This window comes from Nothobranchius furzeri, chromosome 7, assembly GCF_043380555.1.
Source record: "Nothobranchius furzeri strain GRZ-AD chromosome 7, NfurGRZ-RIMD1, whole genome shotgun sequence".
Lineage (NCBI taxonomy): Eukaryota > Metazoa > Chordata > Actinopteri > Cyprinodontiformes > Nothobranchiidae > Nothobranchius > Nothobranchius furzeri.
In genome coordinates, this window is record NC_091747.1 from 43040349 (window position 1) to 43065440 (window position 25092).

Genomic DNA, 25092 nt, shown 5'->3' on the forward strand with positions numbered 1-25092 from the left:
CGTTCCACAATGTGGAATGACCTACCAAGCACTACCAGAACAGGGGCTTCCTTTTCAATTTTCAAGAAACTCCTGAAGACTCTGCTCTTCAGAGAGCATCTTCTAAACTAAACTAGCACCCTCCCTGCACCCGTCCCCCTCTCTACTGTCCACTCCCTGTTCCCTCCTCTCCATGATTGATGTCAAGTTGTTGTTGTTAGCCTCAAGGGCAACATGCCGATTATCACTTGTAAGTCGCTTTGGGCAAAAGTGTCTGCTAAATGCATAAACATGAACAAGTTTAGTAGCATCTTTTCCATTTCATCCTCATCTACATGTTTAAACAGAAAATGGCAATCTTCATACATTATTTTATTTGTGATCATAGATTTTGACATATGTTGATACTCTAGAGCAGCGGTTCCCAAACTTATTTAGCCGCTCACCCCCTTCTATGTCCCGACCATGTCGACGCACCCCCCAGCCCCACATCAGGGCATGACTATATATATATATATATATATATATATATATATATATATATATATATATATATATATACTATCTGCCTGTGAAAAGAACCAGTACCGTGTGTACCACAATGGACAGGGACCTCAGAAAGCTCAGGGCAGAGTTCATTCAGGAGATTAGAAAGAATATTAATGAGCAGCAGTAACCAAATGGTCCATCAAACTCCAAGGTAAAGGTACATCAGTTGTACCATATCATCTTAATGGAAGGTGGCTGAGGAGAGTATGATAAACATCTGACAGGGATCCATGAAAATGCACATTTAAATGCCACAAAGCCTCTACTAGATGGTAGGCAATTAAATATCTGAACTGTTTAGACCAGTGGTTCTTAACCTTGTTGGAGGCACCGAACCCCACCAGTTTCATATGCTCATTCACCGAACCCTTCTTTAGTAAAAAATAAAATATGATTTTTTTTACTGGTTTACGAAATGAATTGTGCATTAATATCACCTTGTTTAAATAACAAAACCAACACAGTGCATGAACTCAAAACAACTTACCTCAGTGTGACTTCTGCTGTTGCCTTTGAGAGACCAGTTCAGATATGCGTGGCTTCACCTTGGAAAGTGCCAGTCTCATGTCATTTTCACAGCAAAGTCTGTTCCTTTTCTTAGTTTTTATGTCCAGCATCCTCGAAAACGATTGCTCACAAAGATATGTTGTAACAAATGGTACAAAAAAATCCAGGGCCTTCTTAGCAATAACTGGATACTTTTCCATTTGTTGACACCAAAACGTTGAGAGCGTTGTTGTTCCGAAGAGTTGCTGTTGAACCTGGCTCTGCTGAAGTTCAATGATTTCGTCGAGGTATTCATCATTGACATCTGCTGTCTCAATAGCAAACATGAACGGCTGTCTCACCCATGCTGGATATGATGCTCTTGTTGGGAAGTATCCATCGAGAGACTTCGCAAGCTCATCTAAGTGTGTGGCAATTGTTTGCTTCAGTTCCATGGGTACAGATATGTCTCCAAGTCCACACACATCTTCGATCTTACTTACACAGTCGTCCAGAAGGGGGAAGTTTGCGAAGTTGTTGTTCTCTGCTCGTCGTTTCCATAACGGTAACTTTTTTTGAAAAGCCTTCAGGTTTTCTTCTGCTTCCATTATGTTAACTCCACCACCCTGCATCTGCTGATTTAGATGATTGAGAGCTGCGAATATATCAGCCATGTATGCTAAAATGAGAATGAACTCAGAATCTTTGAAGCAATCTGCATGACAATGTTGGTGCTCTTGCAAAAACTGGGCTAATTCCACACGCATGGCAAAAACACGATTCAGCACCTGTCCCCGGGATAACCACCGAACATTCGAATGGTAAAGAAGTACCTCGAATTCAGAGCCCATTTCTTTACACAGTTCACTGAAGATGCGGTGCCTCAGAGCACTATTGCGCACATAGTTTACACATTCCACTACAATTTTTAATACTTCTGCCATTTTGGGAGGCAAGGTTTTTGTTGCCAACGCGTGCCTGTGCAGAATGCAATGTGTAACAATGATGTGCGGTGTGTCGGCTTTTACTAGCGCGCCAAAACCAGACTTTCTTCCCAGCATCACTGGAGCTCCGTCCGTACAAACTGCAGAAACCATATCCCATGAAAGGTTGTTGTCTCTGAAGAAGTCCTCCACAAGCTTCTTCACATCAGCTGCCTTAGTTGTTGTTGTAAGAGGCTTACAAAATAAAAACTCTTCTTTTATCATGTCGACTTTCACATAGCGCACAAAAACGGCAAGCTGGCTTAGAGTGGAAACGTCGGTGGTCTCGTCGAGTTGAAGGCTGAATTTTGCCGGGCTTGAAATCAGATCCGCGACTACTTGAGCCAAGATGTCTTTACTCATGCACTCTATTCTGTCGCTGATGGTGTCATTTGAAAGAGGAATTTGGGATAATTTACCTTCAGCCGCTGTTCCGAGTATCAGATTCGCCATCTTTAACGCAGCTGGTTTTACGAGTGTTTCGCCAATGGTTTGCTGTTTGCCCTGCTTTGCGATCAGATAAGCAACTTCATACGATGCTGTGAGGATCGGTTTGTTGATGGGTACGAATCCAAGAGCAGGCAGAGTGGCCTTTTCGTCGAATCTGGCTCTCTTCACCTTGAATTCAGCAAGCGTTGTGTTCTTGTATTCCCCATCTCCATGCAGCTTCAAGAAGTGTTCCTTCAGTTTTGCAGGTGCGAGACTAGAGTTGCTCAACTTGGCATTGCAAATCATGCAGATGGGACGCTGACTCCCGTCACGTTCCGTGATACATGTAAATCCATGTTTTACATATTCGTCCGACCACTTTCTTTTTTTGCCCGACATAGTTAGCATGGATTAAAATATTCCGTAAGAAATCACACGACAAACCGACAGTCACACGTTTTGGCGGTTGGAGGTGGACGTGGGGTCGGCGTCACGCTAACCCAACGTCACTGACGCACACCGCTGGTCCCGACTGAGAAGGAGGTCTCACTCTGCTGCTTATCCAGCGCTCTCAAAGTGGACCTGTAGGGAGTCTCACTCAGACACATATACAGCCCATATACAGAGGTCGCACTCTGCTGCATAAACCAGCGACCTCAAAGCGGACCGGTAGGAAATCTCAGAGCAGGACGCATTCAATGGCTGTGCCCACTAACTGCAGACTAGACTGAGGGGTGGACCTCTGCGGCAAAGGCTCCACCGAACCCCTGAGACCGACTCACCGAACCCCTAGGGTTCGATCAAACCCAGGTTAAGAACCACTGGTTTAGACACAGCTTAAAATTTTAGCTTCACCCTAAACTGAAATAGGATGTAATGTTTCACATATTTCTTTCAAAACTGAAAGATTGATACAATTTTCAGGTTTAAAGACAAAATAAACATTAAGATTTGGAGCCATTTTATTTTAATGCATGTTTTTTTATGTTGATCAGTACATCAGACTTCTCTTTAAAAATGTTTTAAAGCAAACAGACGTGTTATTTCAGGATGTCTGCTTTTTACACTCTGAACACATTTAAATTCAGCTTCATCTAGACCAGGGTTTCTCAACGGGGGCTGTAGCGCCCCCCAGTGGGCATTCAGACTATATAAGGGGGCGGTGAAATTTTTTTGCCACTGAAGGGGGCGCTGAGATGTTAATGGTGGGCGCTGGCGATACAGGATATTCATAACGGACAATGGCTCAGAATAAAAAGAAGTGTCGACAGTACAATGTGGACTACCTTCGGTATGGATTTATTCCTTCACCCACGAATCCACAACTCCCCATGTGCCTGCTTTGTGAACAAGTTTTTTCAAACGAAGCAATGAAACCCTCCCGGCTTAAGGAGCACTTGTCCAAAATGCATCCAGACAAAGCTTCATAGGAACTGAACTATTTTCAGGTAATTAAAGAGAGACACTCTAAAAGAGGTAGCATTAGCAGTATGTTTGCTCGAAGCTCGAATTTACTGGACCGAGGATTATTAGCTTCCTACAATATCTCGTTGCTAATAGCTAAAAGTGGGCTCCCGTTCACAGATGGGGAAACGCTAGTGCTTCCAGCAGTGAAAGAGGCTGTCTCTACAGTCTAGATTCTAGACTGTTAAACACGCTGTTAACTGTTCAGACATCTAATATTTTTAGTTTCAGTTTGAGGGGCTCTGTGCACTTTTTGCTGCCTGCTTTAAAATGAGGAGCTTTGAATCATCAAAAAGTTTGTGTTGTTAACCAAAGTCCTATTGACATTGTAGACAGAACAGAAAATTAAAAAAGTAATATCCTCCACCCACATAATTGCACTTGTCCTTTATCTAGTGATAGCTAGAAAAATGATGTACTCAAGTAACACTCAAAGGAGTAGATTACTTGTTTAATCATTACATTTTCAGTGGTCTCTAGTAGGAATCAATGCCTTGCAGGCACAACTCAAGGCACAAAAAAGCTCACAAAGCCCTGGCTCAGCAGGGCCAAGTCTACGACATCACAGTTGAGCTTCAGCCCATAGATATGAATATGTAGATGCACTGGACAGCGTAACAGCATTGCTGCCATATTGGGTGGGTCTCCTCACTCTCCAAACCCAACTGGAGCCTACAGTTGCAACAACCGGCGCACTATTGAAAAGATCATGTGGGGGGTTGGAGCTCATCCGGCGGCAGTCTCCCCGGAGTTCCTGTTCTCTGGGGAGACACTTGGATCTCTAGTGCTTGGAACTCCTCCATCTTCCACACATCTTTGGAGGCAGGTCTGTGGTCCCTCACACTCACTATTGGACACTCCAGTAGAAAAATCTTACATATACAAGAGCGTGTACGCACGCTGGTGCTCACATGGTGCTCTCACAAGGATGCACTTGGGCATTTTCAACACACCGCCTGTGTGGTGTCTATGGTTCTAAATGCTTTATGAATTATTACCGTGTATTTTTCAGCAAAATTAGTTATATCCTCATGTTGTTGGTGCAGGAGTATTTTGGTCTTGTATCTTTTGTGTGTCCCCTTTTATTCTCTCTCTTTCTGCAGGTCTAGAAGCAGTTTCTTGCTCATCATTGATTGCTTATTTTTTTAACTCCCCTCCCCCACATCTTCCTTCCGCCCCCCCATCTCCTACACTTCTGTGTCCGTGTGTCCGTTGGTATTTTAAACAACTTAAAATATTTCTAATAAAGTTGTGGTATCAGGCGTGGCATTATAGCAAAAGCTCTAACTACTATCAAGATCACTATAATTTTTTGCCACTAAGTGATCTGGGGACATTAGCTGATCTGAGCCCCCTGTGTAACTGGCAGCCTTGGCTTTTTAACCCTCTGGAGGCAGGCGTTGCAGATTTGCAACGTTAAAACCTACCTACCTGGTTACTCCATACATATTTCATGAGCATTTTTTTTTAACTCAGAAGTAGTTGTTCGTTCTTTTATCAAAACTTATTTTGAGCCTGAGAGGGTTAAAGGAGCACCACTCATTAGCATTGTTTTGGGTTAAATGGTGACAGTTGCACTGGCTGCATTCAGGAGGAGGGGTGGTAGTCCATTCTTGGTGTGGCGCTGCCCTTGGTGATGATTCCAGCAGGGGCAGGACCAGGCACTATCCGCAGTGCAGAACTCCGACCTCGGGACAAACAGGCAACCTCTGTAACACTCAGTAGGTTCCTTGGTTTGTTTTCAAGTTCCTGGTAGGTACAGCAGCAACCTACATCTCTTGTCTTGTTTCAACAAACTCCCCTTCAAGGCCCCTTCGTTCTTTGGACCAGTGCTTTTTACTGGTACTGAAAACTAGATGCAAATCGTGGGGAAGACCGTGCATTTGCTGTGTTAGCTCTGAGACTATGGATTCATCTGCCTCTGGCTAGAGAGGCTACTTATCTACAGAGTTTAAAAGTCAAGGTGCTTTTGCGTTATCACACCTGTCTGTCATCTTTCTAGCAGGCCTTGGTTTTCATGCTGGTTTTAACAGTTTTGTTATGTTTTTTTATTATGTTTGGTTTGTGTTTGTCTCGTATTTTTTAATCAGTCTGGGCCTCCTTGATTGGTGGTGGAAGGTGCTTTAGAAATGAATACATCAGATGAAATGAAGGCCAGTTTACAGCAAAGTCACAGTTAAGAGCTACAAAAAGAAAAAAAGTTTGGTTCATGTCAGGTGTAGACTTAGATTCACTAGATTATGTGAAGCCAATTGGTGAAATATACACGTAAGAAACCAGCAGGTTGGCCTGTTGTCATGTTCCTGGGCAGAGGTGAGTCACACCATCTCCTCTCACCAGACTCTAAGCTAATTCTCAACAGGTGAGGAGCAGGGGGAGCGGCAGCTGCAGGAGATTTCCCAGTCAGGGACGCAGGTTCAAAAGGAGGATGGAGACACATCACTTTGCCAGATGATTGCTCCAGTTTAGGTAGCACCAGCCTTCGACCTTGATCTAGTTTGTTTGTGTTTTGGCTCGTGTTTGACCATTGGATTTATGACCTCGGATTGTGTTATTGGATTACAATTTGGATTATCACTCATGCCTGGTTTTTGTTCCACTCAGTGTCCTCTCCTCATCTCCTCACCCTCGCTGTCTTCGTTCCCTGGATAACACACATCACGTCCCATCCTCCTCCGCTGCTCCTATTTGGCTTCCCTCTGCTACCTCGCTTCTCCTGGACTTCTCACCCTCTGCCCAGCATCCTTCCTGGCTTCCTCTCATCATCTCATCAACCTGAGCACTTCAGAGACTCAAGCCGTATTGATCATCCCACAGGACTTCCCTGTGCGGTTTCAGTTCCCGTTTTTATAATAAAGACATTTTACTTTACTGCTTTGGACTACGTGTGTTGATTCTGCATGTCTTGGGTTAGACACTTACCTCGAGTCATGACACCTGTAGTATCACTTCACTGTAATGGAGGCTGAAAGCAGAAAAAAACAAGCATTCAACATAACCAGGATCAGGGAGGATGTTTGTCTGGGGCCTGAGAGGACAGGAAAGAGACAAACACGGGCAGACAGGGCCAGTTGTTATTTCTAAAGATGAAAACATGGAGATTAAAGACAGCTGAGTGGGCACATGTGGTCAGTTTGTCATCCTGTAGTTGAGCCTTCAGTAACATAACTTAAGGGATGAGCCAGGAGAATATCTAGGAACCACAAGTGCTCTGATGGGAACATCTGGAAAAGACATATATAAGATGATACAGGAATTTTGAAAGCTTTATTAGTTAGAGGTAAAACATACATTCAGTTTTGGATCTTACAAAGAACTGATAAACTTGAACCCTTCTCTACTGACCTTATACCTGTGAACATTAAAATGTTGTTCGTATGTTAGGAAGGGGCAAAATTTTCTGTGTGTTTCATGTAATGCTCAATAACGGCCACCGGAGGGAGGTATTTCACACATCATTCTATAACAGTGGCGGGGACCCTAACTCTAAAGACATGTGTAATGTTCCTGTGTAACAGATGTTAAATCTGTGTTAAAGCTTCATGCACACAGAACCAACCTGGCAAGAGAACCAAAGCATCAGAATCTTAATGGTGGGGTCACACATAGAAGAAACGTATGACTGCATGAAAATGCATCAATCTTACAGCTGTTTTTCAGCTCCTCATCAAATAGTTTCTTCACCTGAAAATGCCATTTGGCCCACTAGCTGGGAAACATCTTGGTGGCTCCATTTCTTCATTTATGTACGCAAAGTATTCAGACCCATGTCAGTTTTTCACTCTTTGTTATCTGGCAGCCATTTGCTAAAATCAATTAATTTATTTTTTCCTCATCACTGTGGGATTAATAAAGTCTATTCTATTCCTAATACTTTCCATACCCACTGTAGGGTAATAAGATCACATATTTTTAATATAAAAATCTTAGATATTGCTTTGAATATTGAGACATTTACATTCCCATGCACAGTTTTACATTTCAGAGGGGACTCTAGTGTGATAGTAGAACTAATACATAATTTGTTTACATGTGGTATAATAACTCTGTATGTTTAATTACTGTTAACTCAAATAAATGAATTTTCCAGATGTTAGAAATTTAAGTTAATAAACGCTTGTGATACCGGATCCGTTTTTCTAAATGCGCTTCACATATGTTGTAGAATTTTTGAATGCACTAATCACAGAAATTAATGCACAGAACTTGACTTAAACTCACTTAGAGTTTTTTATTTTTTCTAATTTCAGCAAATCCAATAAAACAAATTCTCCCACATCCTGACAGCTCTTACTTCAGCTTCTGTTTATGACCGTCATCCATGCAGGAAGATTTACTGTGCAACATAGCATGGAATAGAATAAAAGAAGTCAAAACTTTTTAATGTCATAAAACTGTCCACAAACCATCTCTTCATGTGCAAAAACCAAAGATGTACATATTCTGTTGTTTCTGCGGTAAATAAACCTGAAGTCATTTATTATTAGTTGTTTATTATGTTCAGCTCCACTTGTGAACTGATGTCAGTATTCAGCTGCTGAAATCTTCTGGAGCAACATCAGAGGTCACCGGCGAGGTCCACCACACTGCCGGCTACCTGTCTCCATGGTGACCTCTGACAACCAGTGGATAAACAAATTTGCAGTGAGTGTGCATAGGACATGCGTTTTTGGTTAAAAATGGCAGCATGAATGATGGTTTTAACCTGCGGGGGGAATAAATATGTTAATTTACATCTTTATCATGTTGAGATTTAGTCTAAATCTCTTACATCAACACAATTCAAGATGGCCATCTCCCAAACACATTATTGCTATTACCTATTAAGTTTTACAGATGTTAAGCTAATATTTGGTGCCATGGTTGTTGAGAGAAATTTGCCATTATAATACCTATCTGAGAGCCAACAGGTTGTGCAATAATCTCCTTTAAAACGTGAAGCTCCAACGCTGGTTCTCATTCCAAGCTTCTGAAAAAGACTCGGTTGAACTGTTGCCTTTGTGGGTAGAAGGTTTGAATCCCTGCTGCAGCCTTTTTGCACAGGATTTGCATCTTTGCATGCATGGTTTATTTCCAGGTACTCCTCCCAAAACATGCATGATTGAACAATTTGAGATTAGATGTTTGAGGATATAAAAGCTTGTTTGTATGTCCCTGTGATGGACATGTCCTGTATGTCCTCCACCTCTAACCCTATGACTGCCAGACACCAGCTCATGGCAACTCTTTGTTTATGTGTGGCTGTTATTTTTAGTGGTGGCATCAGTTGGCTGGAAATGTTAGAGGAAATGATCATAAGTGATTTTGATTAGTCTCTGAAGATTATTTAAAGAACTAAGGTAGTTTTTTTTTGGAGTCCTGACGCTAACTTCTGGATGGATTTCAGTAAAATTCACTACCACTACATGATACCAGAATGGTTACAAGTCTGTCAATCTCATGATAGAAAGATTTAATTTTTTTGGGAGGGAAAAGATAGATCTGAAAGACAAGACAACTTGAGCAGATGCCGTGCTGAGGTGAGCAGGTGCTTCCCAGTGAGATCCAGATGGCAGCACCAGAACACAAGCAGTGGGGTTGCACCACTTTACGCCCTGGGGGTAAAACGAGTTTCATGCCAGCTCACGCACGGATTGGATTTTTAATCTACACGAGGCAGTGGGGGGGGGGGGGGGGGCTGGATATGTGCGCAGCAGGGTGAGGGTGTGTTTGTCATGCCAAGGAGTGTTGTGACTCACTGTTATGGCTCCAAGTCATGAACAAAAACACTAAGATGTTCTGCTTCCTTCAAACTTCCTTCCTTGATTTTGACTTTTAGACTTTTTAAACGCTGAAAGCAGATGACGTGTCCCTTATCCCTCATCAGGGTTACGCTGGAGGCTTAAATGAACACAAAAATGAACTACAAGGTTAGAAATGTCCACAAGATGGTGCTCTGGATAGGGTTTTAATATGCATGGAGGCAAGTGGAAAACTAGGTATGTGTGTGGACAGAAAAATGGAGACTCAGTGAATTCCAATAAGATGCTGAAGCTCCGTTCTTGGAATGAGGTTACCTCCAAACAGCCATCTTTCTCACTCCGATGGGATGAACAGGAAAAAGGTTACAGCATCCTTAAGAAACAGAGATCTATGAGTGAATTTTTGCAGAGAAAATGCACAAATTATGTTTGCGAATTTCCATTATCTGTTATTAGAAAAAACAAAACTCATCACAAAATAGACAATTTTTCATTCACATTTCTTCTAATTTAGTTTTAACGATCAAAGGACGTAACCAGATGTAAACACAGTGGTCATTATGAGATAAAAGCATACTTTTCTTTGCAGTCTGCCAATAAAACAAGAACAATTATGAAAGAAAAGGGTCATAAATGTAACTGAAATTTATTCCAAAGCCATCATCAAAAGAAAATGCTTTCAGGCAAATTTAATAAAGGTAAAAACCTTATTATCTTGCCTCAAAATGGCTTCATTAATATTTATTTACCCTTTCAAATGCATCAATGTAGCTACTCAGTGGCCTTTAATCTCCCTTTAATGTCTTTAAAGGCAGTTTGCCAATAATTTTGACAGCCAATATTTAAATTATGATTAAACCTTCCCTCTCTGGCTGTAGTGGAGCACTGAGTCCTTTTGTCTTACCTAAAATAAAAGCTTTAATTCATGCTGACTTATCCAATACGGATGTGTGGCAGAGACTCCCTCTATGTGGAGTCACAGTAACAGCCTGTATGATGGTGAGTTAGTGCTGCAGTTTAATCATGTGACTAATTCCACATGGAGTGAATTTGGCTACCTTATTCTTTTTATATCAGGACAAAAGGAGGGGTTATAGTGAAGAGTTTTCATTGGGAAAATTGGGGAAAAAAATGTTTGCAATCAAAAGTTAATGTTTGTGTAAACTCTCAGAAGGGTGGTCTCTCAGCTCACACCAAACCTTACCTCAGTTTCTGGACATTTGACACAGCTATGGCCATTTTTGTTTTTGCTTAAGTTAGCAGTGGCGGCCATATTGAATTGGGCTCACACCAATAATTAATCAGTTGAAAATCTGTGGCATGTCCATTTCAGAGGCTGCATATTTGAAGGTTGATGAAGGCAGTCCAAATTGAAGTTTTTTTTTTTCCCCACAGGTATGACGGATGAGTCTGGGGCATCCTAAGTGGCCCGCCATACCCCAAGAGTCATTGTGGACCAAACGGGAGATTTTCTTTCTTGTAACAATAAGGACAAAACAAGAGAGGGTTGAGAGAGGATTACAGGCAGGACAAAATTAAATGTTAAATGTTATTGTTTTTGTAGTATTCATTGTCAAAGGTGATGCTTGGATGTTCAACCACTAGCGGGAGCTAATGCTCTATTTAGGACTGTTAACTCTTACTTCACACCACACTGGAAGCATCAGCGCCGCAGAACGGCATCAGAACATCACTGCTTCAAATAGGATACGACAATTTTCAGATATAACATAGGGTTAGACAAAAAAATCACAGACGGTTTCAGAGTAAAACCTCTGGTAAATTTCAAAATAAAAGACTTTTGCAGCGATGCTATTTCATGTATAAGTAGATTACAATAGTAAATGGGACCTAACACCTTATTTACTCCCAGTATCATTCCAGAACTGCAGCAGTGTTTTTTTTCATGGCTTCAATCCCGGAAGTGGAGAGGAACACCATGACATCAAACAGAGATATCAAACATGATTTGGATCCATGAAACGGTGTATACTGGCATGCAGCCAAATTTGCAAGTAAACTGTTCTGCTGCCATTTTGCTCCGCTGATGCTTTCAGTGTGAAGTGGCGGCTAGGCTACTAGTAGCAGAAGAAGAATCAGCCATTAGCTTGTTTGTGAGCTTGGTGTGCTATATATGTTCCCCCCAGTAGGTGGCAGTAGTAGGTCTTGGTAATGTTAATAAGTACCAGAGTTAGCAGTGGGACAACATGTAGTGGTACAAAACTTTTCAAAAGGTGTGTCCAAAAGTCATTTCAGGCAAACCTGAAAAGGCTGTGAATTTGGATGGTCTAGCCTCCATATTTGTTCCCGCCTTTATCTCAGCATATGTCCTTTTGCAAAACAACTATGGCAGCGCCTAAAAATACAATTTGGAACAGTAATCCTGTCCTGTTCTGGTCGCCATTATCACAAAAGCCTAAATCTCACATTGAATTCTGGGACAGCCTTTGTCTATAAAGTTACAGCAGACACATCCTCAAAATTCTGAGGAAACAGGGACACTTTTGAGGATGCATTTTGGAAATCCTTCAAAGTCGGACAGTCTTGTTGCTTCACCGTGGCATCATTGGCCTTAAAATGCGCCCTCAGAAGGATGCTGCCTGTGGATTTAGACACACCCAACCTAAGATGCAATATCCTTTAGCCACCACTCGGGGCAGCAATAGTTTAGCCCCCCCCCCCCCACCCCCCACCCCCACCCTCTGGTTTGTGCTTTCTACATGAGTCTTTGAATTTTACCTTTAGAACTGTACACACTTTTCATTCAGTATAAAAGAATTTGTAAAACCTTCAGAACATTGTGGTTTCATTTAATTGACACAATCACTTGTGCTCTTTGTAACACCAGGGTACATTTGAGCAGTCTTGATTAAGAAGGCCCCTCGCTGAGTTCATAGAAGTGTTAGAGTGGCAGCTGTGATTGAAAAGGTCTGAATTCCCTTTAAGATAAAAAGTGATTTATTGATTTGTATTCATGTTTCTTTAGAAATACTGTAAAAATTATCAGGTTAACTGGAATTGTTGCTAAGATCAAGAAATAAATAAAATGTTACAAAAAATATTTAAACTTAGTCAAACTTAAACTTTTTAACAATAAAAATATGGGTAACACTTCCTTTTACAGTCCCCTAATTACTAAGTACTTACATGGTTACTACATAGTAAGTTAAAGTGTATTATTGTTTCTGAGTTCTTAAACAGTTATTCCCATGTAACTCAGGTTCAATTCTACTTTTTATTTTTATTAATCATTCCCATTAAAAACTGCTTTACACAATAATTACGCTTTATTACAATTATACACTTTATTCACACAATAATACACTTTAACTTACTATGTAATTACCATGTAAGTACTTAGTAATTAAGGGACTGTAAAAGATAGCATTGCCAAAACATGTAATTGGTTAATTCTAACAGTCCACTGAGCTATCAATAACAATAGTTGTGTAAAGAACATTAGCATGGATTAGGATTCAGGTTTGAGTCATTAAGGCCTGAAGAAAAACAAAAATGTGCTTATAACAATCATCAAAATTCAAAGTTTGGTGTTCTGGTCAGAAATAGTTATGTATTTAGCTGCTCTAATTCTCATCACTTCTTGATAGCATAAAGGACCATCAAACAATTTATGATGACTCAGATTTGAAAAAAAATTCTTTGTAAAAGAGTAAAAATCAAATAAATGTGTCAGTGACATTAAATGTCAGGACTGGCTCTTTCTTCAGAGCAATTACAAAGTGTGGAGATAATTTGTATTTTATGAGAGGAAATGAAATGCTCAGAGTGGAGGAGAGGACAGAAAAAATGAGAGCAGAACTGAAAGGGCTACAACAACAACCAACCAGAGCAATCTGTGAAATTCTCAGCCATGTAAATGCAAAAGAGAAGCATTCCCACTGGTTCTGAGTGGCTTCATGCCTTGGCTACGACTCTATAAGGCCACAAGTGCATGGTGTGAGCTTCCTGCATGCAGATGAACACGGCTGGGACCTGAAGACATGGCTCTGTTGTAGGACCATGATGTTGCAGGATTGTTGAGAGAACGTTTTGCTGGCATGTGTAGCGCTGAAGTAGATCCCAGGATGAAGGCAGGTATATAAGATGTATATATATATAATATTTATTAATCGCCTTGAAATGAACGTCTTTCATTTGTAAATACAAATTTTCAGAAAAGGCGCTTGAGCCTTCTCAGAATTTCCACGCAGCAATGGATTCAGGGTAATACACTTCCACATCAATGCAGACTTGGGCAAAGTGCAGATCAAGGGTGCAAAAGGGGCGAGGTCAACGTTGACACTTAAGGATCGGGGCAACTAATGCACTCGCATCCCTGTACTGGAACGCACAATTGAAGGGAGCAAGGGTGGAAGTGTGAGTATTGGGATTGGGCCAACACACTCTTAGTTTTACTTTCAGGTTCCACCATGATGCCAAATAAATAAATAAATTGTTCTTCTTTTCTGCTGCTGCTTTTGGGTTGGTGAACTGAAAATGCAAACTGTTAGCCTTCATAGCTATCTGCAAAGTAAACATTGCCGTAAAGCAAGTAGATAACTCCCAGTAGAGCTTTTAAACAGTTAATTTTCATCTTCTAACTGTATCTCCAATAAATTCAGATGCCAAAACAAACAAACTGGAGCTTCTGCAGCTCTATTTTCCATCTGCACCAAACCATTAAAGTGTTGCACCACTGCAAGCTGTTTGGCTGGTTGTGAAATAGGCTTTACACTCCAGGAAACACGACTCACTGAGCTTTTTTTTTTTTTTTCTACAGGATTCCAGGCATGCTGCTCAAGCCTTAGGAGAGGTCTCAACTCGCAGGTAAAGTTGTCCGGTCTGCAGCTGAGACATGGAGTTTGTGTGTGTGTGTGTTTTGTTTATCCACTGAAGCAAAGAAGACAAGAGCTTTCTGATACACCTGTCAGACGCTAGAACAAATTACATCTGTTCTTTCCAGACTTTGTGGTGAGATGTCACCGTCTAAAAACACAACAGTTACTTCTGCCTCGGCCGTCATGTTTTTGTTTCAGGCACGCTTGTTCTGATGTTTATTGGAAGAGATGAAAAGAAAATCTTGCTAAACGTATTTGGAAAATAGAAATGTGAACAAAGACACTAAAGGTGAAAAAATGACAAATGTTTCCATCACAGAACAAAAAATAAAACACTATTATGTGATGGCTTAACACTTTTTATGGCTTACATTATTGATGAGTCTCCAGTTCCACCACATCCCAAAGGTTCTGGACTGTGTTCATTTTAATTTACTCTTAGTGTTTTGATTAAAATTATTGAAAAATTTTAGTCAACTAAAATTTATGTTTCTTTCTTCTGACACATTAAATTTTTGTAAAGGAAATGTTAACTACACCTACTTGAAACTGTAAAGAAATATGAAAAATTCACATTTCACACTTACCGTAGTTTCATGACCATAAGGCGCACCTAAAAGTCTTAAATTTTCTCCAAAATGTACGCCGCGCCCTATGGTGCGGTGCGCCTATTGTGTTGTTGTGAGACGCGAACGTAGTAGAAGACAAGGGGTGTGGCGTGAACATGCGGACGTGAGCGAAGACAGACCTGTGGATCTGCTACATCGTCATCAACATCCTCGCTGTTTGCCTCAGACTCCGGCTGTGAGTCTCCATCCACTTCCTCTGCTTCCAGTTCAAAAAACAGCCGTACTATCTGAACTGCCTGGTGGACATTTATCCTTCTCATCATCCTTTCTTAAAGCCTAATAACAGCCTACTAAACTGCAACGACAATAGATCTGTCCGGATCGCTCCAAAATTTGAAGTTTACCGTCAATATCTGTCTAATTGTTTGTTGTTACTCCGTTGTCGCCACTCCTATACATTTGCAATAATTAAAGGGGAACTAGGTAGTTTATACTTGCTTTTAGCATCCCCTAGTGCCCATTCGTAGAACTGAAAGCAAAATCTCCATCGCTGTGCGTTCATCTTTTGAATAACCTTAATCTAACAGCTCAAACGTCTCCCAGCCTTCATTAGTGTCTACCAGGGGTGAAAATCCCTCATCATTGTTGGGGAGACATTAGGCAGTAAAAATTTCAGGAGTAATTCCTAAGGGGGACATTAAAAAACTTTTTTTTTCATGTGCTGATGTGTCTTAAATGTCTCATATATTATTAAATAATAGCTGTTGTTCTTTATTAGTCCATATATAGTCCAGACCTGTCTACAGGTTTTTGGATGCTCTACCAATAATACTAAGAGTAGTAAAACTAAGAAAGGAAGTTGTCAGTTAGCTACACCATAGACGGCCTAACAAAATATATTTGTTCACCATGAACTTTGGTCTAATCTCTACTACAGCAGCTCAACAAGAACTCAAAGGTCTTTTTTATTTATCATATAATAGATATATTAGGTCCTTTGTAGGTAGGTGTGTGTGTGTGTGTGTGTGTGTGTGTGTGTGTGTGTGTGTGTGTGTGTGTGTGTGTGTGTGTGTGTGTGTGTGTGTGTGTGTGTGTGTGTGTGTGTGTGTGAGTTTATAATTTTGAATTGTATCACTTGGTGGTGGAAACTGGTAAAAGTATTGTTTTGTGAGCAGCATGTTGGATTGACTCCAGGAAGAGTAGCTGTACTTGTTACAGCTAATGGAGATCAAATAAAACACAAATACAAATACAAAGCTCAAATCAGTTTTAAATTAGAAAAATAAATTATTTAATGAACAACTAAACTACATAATTCTTCAAAAATATGTATTTATTGAACTGGTAACAAACAACAATAGCAACATACTTGTACTTGTACTTTTTACCTAATGATACCATATCCAAAACATATCATTTATCTATATGGACAATAATAACGAATTGCCTTAACATTATAACATTATTTAAATCTTTCAACTTCCTTGGCATTTTGGTGAACTGAAAAATGACCTGATGTAGGGCTGCCAACTGTTGAACATTTCAAAGAGTGAGACGGGGTCATGGGGTTGGGAGAGGACAATTCGCCGACTGTTTCCTATTTACTCTCTCTCTTTCTTAACATTGTTTTAATCACAATTGTCTATTTTTTGCTCATTTTAAATATTTTTTAACCATTTTCTAAATTATTTTTTATATTTTTACATTTTTTGTTTTTGTGAAGCGCCTCGTGATTTTTATCTTGAGAGGCGCTATAGAAATTATATTTTATTTTTCTTCTCCTTCTTCTAAATTAAACAAATTAGCTTTGTTCATGATCTAAGACATACAGGAAACATGCTGGAACCAGGCTGCAGCACCGGGTATGTCAGCCCACCAGGCTGAAGTTGCAAGTGGAATATCCTGGCCACAGGGGGCGTTGGGGGCTGGGTGGCCTTTCATTAACCCTGTAAAGAGTTATTTTAGTAAATACTGGCTCAAGAAAATTATTTAAAAATATGAAAAGTAGCAAAGTATCCCTTTTTGTAATCAGCTCAACCATTTATTCCTCCACGTCAACAAACCCAACCAGACCACAGCTACATCCTCACAACAACAATCTAGCTAGAATAGCAGCTTTCAGTGTGATTAGTGCTAAAACACTGGAGAACATAGTTAAGACCTTAAACTCATCAACCTGCTGTCTGGACAACCTGCCAATTAACTACTTCAGAAATGTTTTAGATGCTTAAAAGCTGATGTGCTGATAATTGTTAATTGTTCCTTAATGTCAGGTATTTTTCCTAAATCACTGATTACTGCTGCTGTTAAGCCTCTTCTAAAGAAAAGAAAATAAGATCCCTTAAGCCTGCCCCACACGAGAGCAAACGGCCTTGAATGACTGTTAGCTTAACAGATTCCTCGCTGTGTGCATCTAATTTTCACAGGGTTTTCTGCCTCACAAGACGCTGAGTTGACTATCAAACTGGTTTGATATTTTTCACCTCACAGGGGTAGAAACACCCCATGTGCGCACAACGTGAGCTGCTGGCTGAGCTCAAATATTCTTGTGGCCAATCATAGCGCGTTCTCCGCTCACATGATTCCAAGATGGCTGCCCCCATCTACATGTCAGAAAATTAACGACTACGATCAATATTTGTCATAATTTAGTCTTTATGGAAGTACAAATTTAAGTTTTCATTTCAGTTTTGTTTGGAAAAATTCAATGAACAAAACAAAAAAAAAACATGAAATGAACATTGGACTGGACTGAGATCTAGTGACTCTGGAGGTCATTGGAATCTATTGGACTCATGGCCATGTTCTAGAAACCAGTTAGAGATAATCTGAGCTTTATGACATGTTGCATGATTTTGCTGCAAGTGAAAAGATGGGTCCATGTGCTCACAGAGGAATGGACATGGTCAGCAACAAGACTCAGGTAGGCTGTGTTGTTTAAACCAGGCTCAGGTAGTACTGACGGGTCCAAGGTGGAACAAGAACATCTTCCTCATACCATTACACCTCCCCCACCATGCTGAAACGTTGATACAAGGCAGGATGGATGCATGCTCTCACGTAGATCCAATCAGTGTTGAAAGTGAAATGTAGAAAAAAAAGGTGTAATCAAAGTTAGCTTTTATTCATAAATAACAGAAGAGTTACACAATGCTGCTTGTAATATTTAACTAACAGGTGATGCCCAGTCTAACACAAAACAGGAATCTTCCTTCTTTAAGTGTTTATGGTAGAAGGAGTCAGTCACTCGTTCACGGAGAGGTGAATCTGTGTCGGATGAATGGCTGATCTGTCAGATTTATGATGTTGGGGTTTTCCTGAGCATGCAGGCACAAGAGGAGGAGGTTTCACCTCTGTAACAAGCAGCAGGGAAGATGATGGAGATAAATACTTAATTACATATCACTGATGAGTCAGGACACACACACACACACACACACACACACACACACACACACACACACACACACACACACACACACACACTAATTCAGTGACACGGAGTGAGCACACACACTAATTCAGTGACACGGAGTGAGAACAGACACTCATCATTCATGAAAACAACAATAACAGCAGAGCAAAGCCCTCCCCCTTCTCCTCCAGCTGAACATAATAAACCCCTCATCCAAATAACCTAAAACCCTTCACCTCTCCTCCTCTGGGCGGCGTTTAGCGGTCGTGTTCGAAAGAGTTCACGAGAAGAAAATTAAATCTGTTACCTCTACCTTAACAAGTATGTGTTTATGATGAGAGGTTTGTTTAAATAGCTTTGTTTCCTTTACTAAATAAAATCATTGTTAGAAAACCACAGTTTGTGTTTACTAGGGTAATCTTTGACTGAATTCGGAAATCTGACATTTGTTTGCTAATGTGAAAAAAAACTTTATTTAAATAAAAAGCAAAATGAAAAAAAAATTATCATTTAAACAGTCTTCATTCAGCTCTCGACTTCACGGCGATCCATCTGCAGGAACCTTCTGCTGCAGCTCTGAGGAGAAAACAAAAGTTTAACTCATCGATAAACACACACACACACACACATACACACACACACACACACACACACACACACACACACACACACACACACACACACACACACACACACACACACACACACACACTTTAATGAACTGTGCGAAAACCCATCTGTGTTCCATTTTCGATGTACAACATCTGCAATGCCATTAATGATCTCAGACATATTTGTATGCATTTGTTTTGCTGCTCTTCTCAGAAAACCATTTATTGATACATAAAATGATAAAAGTGGATCTGGAAGGGAGCAACGGGACATTTAAAGACCATTTTCAACACACTGAAAATCAACAAACTCATTAGTTCTGAAGTCAGAAATGTGTTTTAAATGGATGCACTCATTAACGGACACAAACAGCCTCAAGATTTGAGTTTATGGTTTGTTTTTTAAGAAAAAATAATTTTAAAAAGTATGTATTAATGAACTGTGACAGCAAGGTTTGTTTCTTGGCTTTCACAGCAGTAAGGTCTCCTGTTTGAATCCCAGCAATCAAAGCCTTTGAGTCTGATATTTGTCCCAAAATGACAAAACTATGAAGAAAATATCAATCTGACAAGCTTTGAAGTAGCAGCACGGCTCAGTGAGTTTCACCGAAATTTAGACATAATCTTGTCAGCTGATTTTTCCACATGTTGTCTTGGTGTTGCGGCGTTGGAAGCTGTAAACAAACCTCCTCATGGCTCCTGATGCTGCAACAGCAGCTTCAGCTGCATCTGTGTTGAAGCTGGAAAGGTAATTTGGGAATTTAACCTGACACATTTCTATCTAGAGACATTAATCCTGCCTCATTAAAAATAAAATCTTCATTTTCTTTTTTTCCACATGAACAGAAGCAGTAACTGAGACAGCTAAAAAAATAAAAAGCAATTAAATCCAACTCGTCTTCCAGACGTTCTCCTGATGATGTAGACCACCTCCTCCTTCCTGGTCGGTTTCTCCTGAGCTCAACTTCCATAAAGTCCCTCACATTAACTTGAGCAGCTGTTTAGGAGAATCTAATTATGCATGAAGATATAATTCTAATTCAGCAGCCACCCTCAGCATAAATCATGTTTTATTGATACTTTGGAGCCAACATTAATATTCCTGCTGTGATTAAGACTAATCGGGCTGAGTTTATGATGGTAGCTGTTCTGATGGCTTTATTATCTACAGGGAGGTTAATCTGGGGCTGGAGCTGATCTGGCAGTCAGACATTTGGAGTTGGTACAGTCGGAGCTTCTCTTGTTAAGATTAACCTTTTAAAAGGTTGCATCGTTTCATCTGACATTTTAAAAACAGCTCATTTGCTTTTGCCATCACGCTTTCAACAAAAGACCCAAACTTGCTGTTAAATGTTGTCCAAAGTTGGTATTTATGTACAAAGTTCATTGGCAATCAAAGATAATTGAATAAACCATTGGTGCTTCTAGGGGTGGGGCAACAGGGGCATTTTCCCCTGATGAAATCTGATTGCCCCCCTGAAATGGCCCTGTCCTGTCACTCATTTTTCCTTTGCACAATAATCAGACAATAGATGGGTGCAATTCCACATCCAAACTTTAATGAGCCAAATAGGAATTGCCTGTAAGAAATTATTGTGTAAGGATGTTGGTCTAATACTTGTCCCCACTAAAATTTTAACAGCTTTTTGATAGCCCCAAACTCAAAAATCCTGTCTGCCACAGGAAAAAACAAACAAAAACAAACATCTTTTAGAACCTTAAAAACATTGATTCTTGATGTTCACTGAAAAGCTAACAATTTATGTTTGACATTAAAACTGAATATTGTTATTAAAACAGCTACATCTGAGAGATTAGCCCTTTTTACAAGACACAGTGTGTCGGCAAATCCGCGTATTGTTACTGCAAAGGTGTGTCTTATAAACGTGTCATGCCAGCATGGTGATGCGCAAATTATGCGACGCTCTCTCAGTAGTAATATTGCAGTAATTGTGTGTCTGACCACTCATAAACGACCTGATGCCGCTTCAGCATTGTGGCAAATTGATGGTTTTGTAACGATGGCTATTGAGATAACAGCAGTAGCTCAGGAGGTATAGTAGGTTGTCTAGCAATCATAAGGTTGCATTTTCAATCCTAGCTTGAATAAATGCTGCTGTTGTGCCCTTGGGAAAGACACTCAACCCGCCTTCCCTGCCGGTGGTGGTCGGCGGGCCTTGTGCTTGCAAGTGTATGGCACGCCTTTCCTCTACCAGTGCGCCCAAAGTCAGCTGTGGCTACATTGTAGCTCATCCCCACCAGTGTGTGAATGTGTGTGAATGGGTTAATGACTGATTGTGTTGTGAAGCGACTTGGGGGGTTGTAGAACCCTGAGAAGACATGATACGAATACAGGCCATTTACCATGAAGTGAAGAAAACAACAGCCAAACCTAAACACATATTACTGCTACATGTTAGATTCTTTAGTTATAATAGTCCTATGATATATCCAAAACATGTGTATAATGTTTTTTGTCCCTTTCACATAAAATTATTTTAGCAGTTTTAATCTAGTCTTTTTTAGTACATTCCAGAATGTGCTGTTTTGGGGCTCATTTAAGAAAATAAGCTGGAGTTGGCCACACCTACCATCCCCATCGTAGGCTGCTATAAACTGAGACGCTCTAATGTGTGGGAGGGGCTGGGGGTAGAGCTGCTGCTCCTCTAGCAGCAGCTCCCCCTTCGCTGAGAGGGTATTCTTTGCCAATTTCTTCATTTGTGACATCACAAACAGGAACTTTTTTAAACAACTTGTTTTAGGCTTGCTATTCCTAAACAAAATGCCAATAAAAAACTGATTTGTTTTTGTTGTGATTGATGTGGTTTTCCCAGTGAACAAACAAAGATGAAATTTTCTTCACCATCAACCAGTGGTTGTTTAGTCCAGGGGTGTTTTAAAGTTCACAAGCTATGGATTTTCTGTTTTAAATGAATTATTGTGTGAAACACCACTTGCAAAATCTAATAAATGAAAGTATTTTTTTTTACTTTTGAGGAAAATGTTCCCTTTATTATTTCAATCAGTAAAAGCTGAATTTTTATAATAACAATTAAAAAGCAATCACAGCTTCTGTTCATCTGGGTCACAGTACGGAGGTTTTCATCTTCTCTGCTCCCTCGTTCTACTCTTGCAGATCACTCTAAATGAGCGAGTAGAGTAACGATCCTCTGATTCCTCTCCACCTTACTGCAAAAACACCAGAGGGTGTGTGGATTAAAGTGGGCCAGGGAAACCATGCAGAAGTAATATCTGGTGTGGATTCCTGCTCTGCTGCTCATGTGCACCGCTGGCAGGCTGACAGTCATCCCCCTCTTCTCATCAGCCCCACCCTGCCTCTGCCAGCCTGCACAGAATCAATCAGCATTGAGATATGGGCAGCCATCATGGCACGGACCAATTTTGGCATGCAAGGTTCTGTCCTAATAGACAAAGAGATGAAGATCAATATCCAATTTGGCCTTGAAATGAGGCTTGAATGGATGATGGAAAATTGCTTTCTAAGAAATTCATTCTCCTTTTTCATTCTTTTTAATCCTGAAGAGGTCGTAAAAACATCAAGAGGAATATTTAAATAAAACTTACCCCACCATATTCGTGCTGATGGTCAAAGATGTTAAAATGAGCAATAGAGTTAGTGAAGAAATCGGATTCATTTTTCAACCAGATTTATTTAGTCCTTTTCATAAATCACTAACTTAAAAATCTGGGTGGCACAAAAAAGAAACTGATGCAAGTTTCTCAGTATTCTCAGTATTTAGACATCGATGATGAATGACAATAAATTTAATTAACTCATCCATTTATATATGGCAAAAGGGTGATGATGATGATGATGATGATGATGATGATGATGATGATGATGATGATGATGATGATGATGATGATGATGAAACATTACAAGAGGAGGGAGGAAAGATGTGTTCAGTCTGCAGCTCGAGTGAAATAAAAAAAACTGCAGGGAACAGAAAACATCACAATAATGTTGGAGTGTGTAGAATATTGTTTTCCATTAGAGGAAATTTTGACTCAGAGCAATCAAGCTACTGTGAAAAGCCAGAGTGGGTGCAACAGAGTAATTACTGTTATTTGCTTTGTTTGGTTTATGATTAATTATTTTCTTCATGACTGACTGTTTCCATGAAATATGTGTTTTGATAGCGTAAATTGTTTTGTGTGGATGTACAGTGGGGCAAAAAAGTATTTAGTCAGCCCCCGATTGTGCAAGTTCTCCCACTTAAAATGATGACAGAGGTCAGTAATTTTCATCATAGGTACACTTCAACTGTGAGAGACAGAATGTGAAAAAAAATCCATGAATTCACATGGCAGGATTTTTAAAGAATTTATTTGTAAATCAGGGTGGAAAATAAGTATTTGGTCAATAACAAAAATTCAACTCAATACTTTGTAACATAACCTTTGTTGGTAATAACAGAGATCAAACGATTACTATAGGTCTTTACCAGGTTTGCACACACAGTAGCTGGTATTTTGGCCCATTCCTCCATGCAGATCTTCTCGAGAGCAGTGATGTTTTGGGGCTGTCGCCGAGCAACACGGACTTTCAACTCCCTCCAGAGATTTTCTATGGGGTTGAGGTCTGGAGACTGGCTAGGCCACTCCAGGACTTTCAAATGCTTCTTGCGGAGCCACTCCTTTGTTGCCCGGGCGGTGTGTTTGGGATCATTGTCATGTTGGAAGACCCAGCCACGTTTCATCTTCAAAGCTCTCACTGATGGAAGGAGGTTTTGGCTCAGAATCTCACGATACATGGCCCCATTCATTCTTTCCTTAACACGGATCAGTCGTCCTGTCCCCTTAGCAGAAAAACTGCCCCAAAGCATGATGTTCCCACCCCCATGCTTCACAGTAGGTATGGTGTTCTTGGGATGCAACTCAGTATTCTTCTTCCTCCAAACACGACAAGTTGAGTTTATACCAAAAAGTTCTACTTTGGTTTCTTCTGACCACATGACATTCTCCCAATCCTCTGCTGTATCATCCATGTGCTCTCTGGCAAACTTCAGACGGGCCTGGACATGCACTGGCTTCAGCAGCGGAACACGTCTGGCACTGCAGGATTTGATTCCCTGCCGTTGTAGTGTGTTACTGATGGTGACCTTTGTTACTGTGGTCCCAGCTCTCTGCAGGTCATTCACCAGGTCCCCCCGTGTGGTTCTGGGATTCTTGCTCACCGTTCTCATGATCATTTTGACCCCACGGGATGAGATCTTGAGATTATCAGTGAACTTGTATGTCTTCTATTTTCTGATAATTGCTCCCACAGTTGATTTTTTCACACCAAGCTGCTTGCCTATTGTAGATTCACTCTTCCCAGTCTGGTGCAGGTCTACAATTATTTTCCTGGTGTCCTTCGAAAGCTCTTTGTTTTTGGCCATAGTGGAGTTTGGAGTCTGACTGTTTGAGGCTGTGGACAGGTGTATTTTATACAGATAATGTGTTCAAACAGGTGCCATTAATACAGTTAACGAGTGGAGGACAGAAAATCTTCTTAAAGAAGACGTTACAGGTCTGTGAGAGCCAGAGATTTTCCTTGTTTGAAGTGACCAAATACTTATTTTCCACCCTGATTTACAAATAAATTCTTTAAAAATCCTGCCATGTGAATTCATGGATTTTTTTTCACATTCTGTCTCTCACAGTTGAAGTGTACCTATGATGTAAATTACTGACCTCTGTCATCATTTTAAGTGGGAGAACTTGCACAATCAGTGGCTGACTAAATACTTTTTTGCCCCACTGTAACAGTGAACGAGTGGACCCAACTCCAGGAAGGAGAGAGGCTGATTCAGGAATGAAATGTAATTTAACTGTATATATAATGACTTTCTAAGCTATTTTATTCCATTCTAAAACTTTCAGTAAAACAAGAGAGGTTGCTTAGCAATACTGAGCAGAAACTCGGTACTCTATTTACAGGAAGGGTTAGTACAGATGAAGAGCAGGTGAGTGATTAAAGGTGACTATCAAAAACAATACATTTATTTAAATGGATATCAAATAT

The 25092-nt window shown here is 40.3% G+C and overlaps 1 protein-coding gene across 1 annotated transcript; it reads right to left on the bottom strand.

Moving 5' to 3' along the window:
- Positions 1 to 1016: 1016 nt before the first annotated feature.
- On the bottom strand, positions 1017 to 2825 carry LOC139070708 (protein FAM200C-like). The gene has a single exon (XM_070553434.1). The coding sequence runs from the start codon at positions 2823 to 2825 to the stop codon at positions 1017 to 1019; it is 1809 nt and encodes a 602-aa protein (XP_070409535.1).
- Positions 2826 to 25092: the final 22267 nt, after the last annotated feature.

Coding starts and splice junctions, on each gene's coding strand:
- LOC139070708 (XM_070553434.1), bottom strand. CDS start 2,825: ATGTCGGGCAAAAAAAGAAAGTGGTCGGACGAATATGTAAAACATGGA.